The following is an 8,098-nucleotide window of genomic DNA, read 5'->3' on the forward strand; positions in this document are numbered from 1 at the left end:
AAACCTTTCCGTGACTCTCCAGTGTCCTGAAGACAGAAGCTAAGTTTCCAAGCTGTTTATTTAAAGATACTTAAGGTGTGCCCATGTCAACCACCCCACCCTCCTTTCCCCATTTACTCCACACTCGTCACAGAAGCTGATGTCTGACATGCTTTCCAACCTCCAGGCCTTCGCATGCATGATTCTCTCTGCCTGGAATGCCCAGCCCATGCCCTTCCCACCTGTCTACTTATCAAGGCCTGGCTCAGACACCCCGCCCCTTCTGTAACTCCACAGGGCTCAGCAGAGGTAGCAGCTCAGTAGATGGGCCTTTGGCAGTAAGTGCTATTATTGAGTAAACAGAAAATCAGTCACCTCCTAGCTCTGTGTCCAAGACAAGGGACTTTCCTTCCCTGTGCCTCAGTTTCCTCATCTGTGGAAAGGGGGTGACAATATTATCTTCCTCATATGTAAAATACCCAGAATGAGGCCCGGTCACAGAAAAACATGGCAGGCTCTGTGAAGTCATCTTGTGAAGTAGGTACTATTATTACTGCCATTTTATAGACGAGGGACCTGAGATTCACAGAGGGGAAGTGACTCCCGAGGACATGGGACACTGAGTTGGGAATCGAGCCCAAGCAGCTGGCTCCAGAGCGCAGTGCACAACATGCAGTTAGTGCTCGCAGACAGGGACAGCTGTTACAGTGGTGCTGCGGCTGACAGCAGCACCTTCCGTGCCATTTGGAACCAGACTGGGATCCTGTTTCCGGCCTGCCAGGCTGCTAAGGAAGATTCCAGCACCCAGGCCTACCCCAGGGCTCTCCGCATGGGTCTTGCTCCCTGGAGACACCTGAGGAAAATCAGTACACCTTCTTTCCCTGACTATTCATCTTTTAGGACTGAGTTCAGTTGTCCCTTCTTCCAGGAAGCCCTCCCTGACCTTCCAGGTTGGAATGAGTACATTCCCTATGTTTTCTCCATCACACCACTGACCACTCTGCCTCCCCCCGCTAAAGTCCTGCCTGTTCTGGTCTCACCGTGTGGGGACAGATCTGTCTACCTCATTGAACAACGAGCCCTATGAGAGCAGAGCCCAGCCCCCGTGACCACTACTGTGTCCCTAGAAATGCCCAGCACAGGCCGGCACGGAGGAGGGAGTTTTGGATGAGTGAATATAGTCTTTCCACTTGAAAGATGAGAAAGTTAAGGCTCAGGGAGGGCCGTCACTTGCCCAAGGCATAATGACCGATCTAGTACCAGAAATGAAGTCTGAGTTCAGACCATGGTAGAATCGGCTGCAGACGATAAGCGGCTGAGTGAGAGAGGCGGATGGAGTAAGTTTAAAAATGAGAAACAAAGAGACAGTGAGAGGGAAAAACAGTGAAAAAGCCAGAGACGCAGTGTGTTGGGGGCATAAGAGAAGGGCCGGGAGAACAAGGTGGTGCTGGGGCTGGGGGAGCCCGGGACAGGGACAACGAAGGACGGACGGTTGGTGGCAGTGTCTCACAACACCAGCACGTGCCTGCGGATGTTCTAATAAGTTAGCTCCAGTCATGTGCGTGCTCAGCGGAAGGCCAGGTCCATCCAGCCTCGGGGCGCCTGGCCCAGCTACCTGGGGATAGAGGCATAGTCGGTGTAGGAGCCAGCGGTGAGTTGCTGGTGTGGCTCTGGCTGGGGGCCCAGAATGTCCACCCGATCGTCCTCATCCTCATTGAAGCTGGCAGGGCACGGATTGGGCAGCAGGATGAGCTCCGTGAGGCCATGAAGGTCGGACATGTGGCGGAAAGTCTGCAGCACCAGAACCATGGCGACCAGGCCCAGGAAGAGGTAGGCTGCAGAGACAGCAGAAGGGCGACGGGTGGACTCTGAACTTGGGCAGGCCCAACGGGCTGTCGGACCCCCCAGGGTGGGGCCTTAACCCTCAGCTCTCCCCCCAGATGGGGCCAGGTGCCCCTCAGACCCTTCAGGACAAGGCTGTGTCCTTCCCTCAGTCCCCAGCCAACCACCCCACTCACCTGTGACCAGCACCTTGTAGAGGGCCCGGTAGGGCTGGCCCGGGGCCTCCCCAGGCACGTAGTCACCCAGGCCGATGGTAGACAGAGAGATGAAGCAGAAGTAGAAGGCGTCCAGGAAGCTCCAGGCCTCCTCAAGGTGGGCAAAGACTGCGGCCGGCACCAGGAAGCAGATGGTCACCACGACCCCCAGCAGGACCACCAGGTGCCAGCGCGCCGCCCGTTGGGGGTCCCAGCCCCAGCGCATGTTCAGCCAGGCCAGGGGTGCATGGGTCAGCAGCAGCGACAGGCGCTGGGCTGAGGCGGTCAGCAGCAGCATGGTGGCTGGCACGCCCAGGAGCGCAAAGGCAATAGAGAAGGCCTTGCCCGCATCGGTCAATGGCGTCGTGTACCCGTAGCCTGTGGACATGACAGGGAAATCCTGCCCACTCAGCACCCACACTTGGGGGCCTGTGGCCACCCTAAACCAAGACCTAATTTTACCCTTGAACCTACCCCTCCCATTCTCTCCTCTCCAGGGATGGCACCTCCATCCTCCGGGCTGCTCAGGCCAGGAGCTTTGGTCTCATACTTGACTCTCTTGTCACTCACACCCACTTTCCATCTGCCAGTGAATCCTGTTGTCTCAAATTTCAAATAGATCCCAAACCTGCCCACTTCACCCCGCTCCACCCCCAACTCCCATCCTGTCTACCGGCCTTTCTTCTCCCTCCAGCCCACACAGCCAGAGGAATGCTGTGAACACTTGTGTTAAGTCAGGTCCCTTCCCTGCTCAGAGCCCTCCTGTGGCTCTATCCCACCCAAGTGAAAGGACAAAGTCCTCATCATGAACCCTGAGGCCCCACACGATGCAGCAGGGAAGCATGATCCCACCCCAGAGCCCTTGCACAGGCCGTTCTTTCCCATGAGACTCTCCCCTCAGGTATCCACAGGGCTTCCTTCCTCCCCGCCTTCAGGTCTTTGTTCAGTTGAGGGCTTCCCCAACCACCTTATTGTAAATTGTTGCACCCTCTTACTCAACTCTTTTTGCGTGTGTGTTTGTTTTCATAGTCCTCAACACCTTCTAGCTTACTACAGTTTTACCCATTTGGTTACTATCTGTCTCCCCCATAGGGCGCCAGCTCCAGGAGGGCAGGGGCTTCTGTCCGTTTCGTTCGCTGCTATAGCCCTGGTATCTGGCACAGAGTGGGCACTCAATCAACAGTCGAGATAATAAATGAAGGGTGCAGGCTCCAGCCTGGCTTGGAGCCTTAGTTTTTTCTACTCTAAAATAGGTGTGACAAGCCCCACTGGGCTCCTGGAGGGCCGTGGGGACACAGGAAGGTCAGTGTCGGTGTGAGTTCTGCAAACAGTGACATAATAAAGGGGAATTCAGGTGTTGGTGAGACTGGCTCACTCTGGTAATTTAAAATCTCTTTTTATTTCCCAAATGAGTCAAACCAAAAGGTCAGAGATATGACTAGGATAGTAAAGGGCCTGGTTTAGGTTAACAGTAAAATGTCTTACCCAAAAGACTGCAGATCCAGCCCTGTGATCAATAAAAAAGTGTAGAAACGTGCACACTGTGCCTATCTTCCATACAAAAAGATTGCCTGGTTTTTTATATACTCAAAAGAATTGAAAGCGGGGGCTTGAAGAGATACCTGTACACCCATGTTCATGGCAGCATGACTCAGAACAGCCAAAAGGTGGAAGCAACCCAAGTGTCCATCGATGGATGAATAAACAAAATGTAAATGCATACGATGGACTATTAATCAGCCTTATGAAGGAAGGAAATTCCGACACATGCTACAACACAGATGAATCTTCAGGACATTATGCTAAATGAAAAAAGCCAGTCACAAAAAGACAAATACTATATAATTCCACTTATATGAGGTACTTAGAATAGTCAAAATCATAGAGACACAAAGTAGAATGGTGGGCGCCAGGGGCTGAGGAGGGGGTGAATGGGGACTTAGTGTTTAATAATTTCGGTTTTGCACGATGAAAATTATTCTGGAGATGGATGATGGTGATAGTTGCACAACAATGTAAATGTACCTAATACCACTGAAGTATACACTTAAACATGGTTAAGATGGTAAAATTTATGTATATTTTACCACAATAAAAAAAATCAGAGGAAAATAAAGAACGCTCTGGTTTTTGTGGGACACACGGTCACCTGGAATAAAGATATTCCCTCCTCCCTTGCAGCTAGGTATGACTCTGCAATAATTTCTGGCTAATGAGGTATACATGAAAGAAGCAAGCAACCTCCATGAAATGTCCCAAAAGACATTTAAAGAAAGGAAGATAGATGCCTGTGTCTCTTCTTGCCTCCCCTCTCCTGGTGGCTGGAACATAGACATGAAGCCTGGAGTTGAGCAGCCGCCCTGGACTATGAAGTGAACTTGGGAACGGAAACCACGCACAGAGGAGTTATGAAGCGACACGCGTGCTGTGACCATGCAGCACCACCCTGGTCTTGGACTGTCTTGACTATGAGCAAGAAATAAACTTCCAAGATATTTAAGCGACTGTAATTTGAGGTTTATTGTTTATGGATCCAACCCTCATTACTACAAGGATTTTGATGGAGCAACCCCAGCAGCATGGCTGAAATGACAGGTTTGCAAATGACACAAAATCCTTATAAACAAAAATCGTAGAGTTAGAATAGAATGGGGGCTGCATGCCTCAACTTGCTACTTCAAAGAGCCGAGTCCAAATCAGCGCCTTGCCATTCATTCCCTGCACGACCTTGGCCAAGTGACTTCTCCCTGAGCCTCAGTTCCCTCAGAGTCCTACAAAATGGGCTCAGAAACAATGCCTTCCTCATATGCAATAGTAATCCTATCAGGCTGGGACAATGCATAGCACCTAACAAGGCATGGAAAGAATTACCATAACGGTCATGCTCACTTCCTCTCTCCCGAATCCCAGTTCCGATAGGCTGACTCCTACACCCCTGGCCTAAACTGCACGGCTGCCTGGATCAAGACCAGGGACGCTGTGAGAGAGGTCTTCCATTGTTCAGATAAATTCAGGGATCCAGGCTTCCCCACTGATAACAATGAAAACTGAGGCTCGGTAAAGCTCAGTTATTATCTCCAGTTCTTCCCATTGACAAGGGCTCCCTCCCAACCAAATTCTAGTCAGGCTCCTCTGAGCCCTTCTTCTTGACTATGCCCAGTTTTAGTAGGAAACCTAAGCCAGTTTAGGGGAAATCCCCCTACTCTTGATATCTGATCATATTCCTCATCCTCCATCTTTGAGACCTCAGGCCTTGGCCTGTCTTTCACAAGAATCCTATTAAGCCAGTAAATGAGAATATCCAGACCTGTCTCCCCTTAGTAATTTTCCACCCACTGACCCCCTCCACTCTACTCTCGGATGTATATCTCCAGCTGTCTTTATTATATTCAGAGTTGAGTTCGGTCTCTCTCTCCCATTGCGAAAACTTGCCATTTTTAACAAATGTCCAAATAATTTTTCTTATACAATATACACACATCACTCTTCTTCAAGAGGGCCTAAGAGGTAGTACAGTGTGTTGGTTCAGAGCACGGGATTATGAAGCCTGGTGGTCTTGGTTCAAATCTCTACTTTACACCTTCATAGTTGTGTGGTCTTGGACAAGTTATCTAGCCAATCTGGGCCTCCGTTTCTATTGCTAAAAAATACAGGGCCACTAATGGAATCTACCTCACAAGACTGTTGTGCTGATTAAGTTAAAGCTCATGTACGACGAGTCCTCTACCAGGTATTACTACTATTGAGAAGTGGGAAGTGTTATCCCCCTTTCGTAGATGAGGGAGGACACTGAGGCCTAGAGCTAAGTCTTGGCTGAGCAGGGATCTGAACCCAGGCAGTTTGCCTCGAGTTTGGCTTCTTTACTTGTTCCTCTTGGAACAACTTCTCAGAAGCCAGGATCTGGGAGGAGGCTGACAGAGACACTCATGTGACCCAGGGAAGCTAGGAAGCAGGTCAGGCAGGCCTAGCCAGCACACAAACAGTCTGTGGCAGCCTTGCTGCCTGTGGCCTTAGTTTATTGGTCCACACAATAGGCCTCCAAAAGCAAAGGCCACCTGCTCCTGCCAGTGGGGAGGGGGAATTAGGAGTCTGGGCTAGACCTGGGCTAGGGAGCTGGGTCTGGAGGTCCCAGCTGTGGATCTGGAGATAGGAGGGGTTCCAGGTCCCCAGCTCCCTCCTCCCCCCAGTCCAAATCCTGAGCAAGGAGAGGAAGAGGAAGTTTGGGAGAGGGAGTGCGGAAGGGCCTGACAACAGGGATTTCCCAGGTCTGCTGGCTGCTGAGGTAGAGAAAGATTTCCCAGTTAGGGCTGGTCCCACCTGACCGGGGTGGGGGCGGGGTGGGCTGAGGGGAGCGCGTTCAGAGAAGGGGATCTGCGGAGCCAGTAATTTCAAATCAGAGGCCAGCGTCCTATTTTGAAACAGATCCTGGTTTGGGGCTGGGGTCTGGGGCCCAGAGGAAGAGGGGACAGGCACCAGCGGGGACATTTTCTGGCTCATAAATGGGATTGAGAAGGGAATCCTCAAGCAGAAGCGGGTTCTGAGCCCAGGGAGTCCTAAGGGGATGTGATCGGGGTAGTCAGTGCTAAGGGGATGATGGGAAGGGGTGGGTGTCTCAAGTCCTGGCTGAGAGTGTCAAGGGTGGAAAGAGGTGATGGTCGTCCGTGGATCCTGGGGAAGGTTCTGGGATGCAGAGGGCCCCGGAGCATCCTTGGCGAAAGGGAGAATTTCAGGTCCAAAGCAGGCCTGGCAGTGTTGGGGTGGAGACGAAGATCCCAGTTATGGGTCTGGAGATAGGAGGGGTTCCAGGTCCCCAGGAAATCTCCTTTCTTGAGAAATCCAGGGTGGGCAAGGTGTCTCAGGGCAGGAGTAGCAGGTGCAGAGAGCAGAGTCCCTGGGCTGGCATTGTGTGTTGGGGGCAGGGGAGGGCGAAGGGGGTTGTGCTTTCCACACGATGCGTGTAGAGGGTGCTGGGGTCCCTGATAGAGGTCCATGTGGCTCTGGGACTCTTGCTGAGCGGTGTCAGGATTCAGAGAGTGAGGAGCATCTCAGCTAGGAGTTCTCAGGTTCAGAGAGGCCCCCATGAGGAGTCCCAGGTTTGGAAAGTGGTAAGCATTTTTGCTGGGGCCAGTGTGGGGACTGGAGGGGAGGGAGTCCTGGCTGGAGAGCTTCTGGCTGGAAAGTCAGTGGTCCTTTCCAGAGGGCGCTCCAGCTCCCTCCACAGTGGGTGCCTCTCACACATCCACAGGTAGGAGCTGCTGAATTGGAAGTTCCAGGTTCAGAGGGAACCGGGGTACCTCTATTAGGAGGAGAACCTTGCATCAAGGGCTTCCCAAACAGGGGAGATGTCAAGATGGAGTAGGGTATGTGGACAGGGATCCTGTGTCTGGAGTCAGGGCTTCCTGCTGGGGAGTATGAGGATGGAGTGTGGTCCTCCATCTGGAAGAGGTCATGGGCCCTTGCAGGGGTGGGGTCTAGGTACAGACATCTCAGCCCCAGGGCCCGGGGCCTGGCTGAGGAATGTCTACTGGCCATAAGGTCTTTAGTGATGGCACCCTGAGAAGGTCTGGAGATTCAGAATCAGGAGGAGATTGGGGTAGGGCTTCCCATGGGGTGACTGAGAAAGACATATCTGGAGAGTCAGGAGACAATGTTGGAGTGGATGACAGTCTGAGCCCAGAGAGAAGGGCAGAGGTCCTTGGTGGCTGAGGTCTGGGTCCAGAGGGAGTGAGGGTCTCTGGGCGAGGGTCCATGGTCTTCGCTGGAGGTCTCTGAGGATAGTCCTAGGCCTAGAGGGGACTGGACGGACCAAGATGTCCAAAGAGGTTAAGGCAGAGGAATGGGGTCCCAGATGCTGCCTGGAAGGTACTCTGAGAGCCGCCCTCCACCTAGTGGGAACTAGGAGATGTCCTGCTGGGAGGAGAGGCTTGGATCGGAACTTCCCAAGGGGAGCAGATCCCACGAGTATGGGTCCCGGATCCTCGCTGAGGAGTTTTGAGGGGATCCTAGGCCCAGAGAGGATTGGGATTTATCTGCTGAGATAGAGGTGTCGCGTGAGGTGTCTTGGGTGTCCCAGAGTGGGGGGG

At 52.5% G+C, this 8,098-nt stretch overlaps 1 protein-coding gene across 2 annotated transcripts in view; it reads right to left on the bottom strand.

Moving 5' to 3' along the window:
* Positions 1 to 40: 40 nt before the first annotated feature.
* KCNK6 (potassium two pore domain channel subfamily K member 6) overlaps positions 41 to 8,098 on the bottom strand; it is a 10,638-nt gene continuing 2,580 nt past the window's right edge. Inside the window, exons 2-3 of one of the 2 annotated variants that reach the window (XM_039855002.1) lie at positions 1,998 to 2,393; positions 41 to 1,814 (exon numbers count right to left, since the gene is read on the bottom strand). In XM_039855002.1, the coding sequence (XP_039710936.1) occupies positions 1,591 to 1,814; positions 1,998 to 2,313 (540 nt within the window). In that variant the 5' untranslated portion in view covers positions 2,314 to 2,393 and the 3' untranslated portion in view covers positions 41 to 1,590. Of the gene's footprint in view, positions 1,815 to 1,997; positions 3,797 to 8,098 lie in introns of those variants that run through there. The other variant, XM_039855001.1, reaches the window with a different exon arrangement.

Source organism: Pteropus medius, unplaced genomic scaffold (assembly GCF_902729225.1).
Source record: "Pteropus medius unplaced genomic scaffold, Ma_sr-lr_union100, whole genome shotgun sequence".
NCBI lineage: Eukaryota > Metazoa > Chordata > Mammalia > Chiroptera > Pteropodidae > Pteropus > Pteropus medius.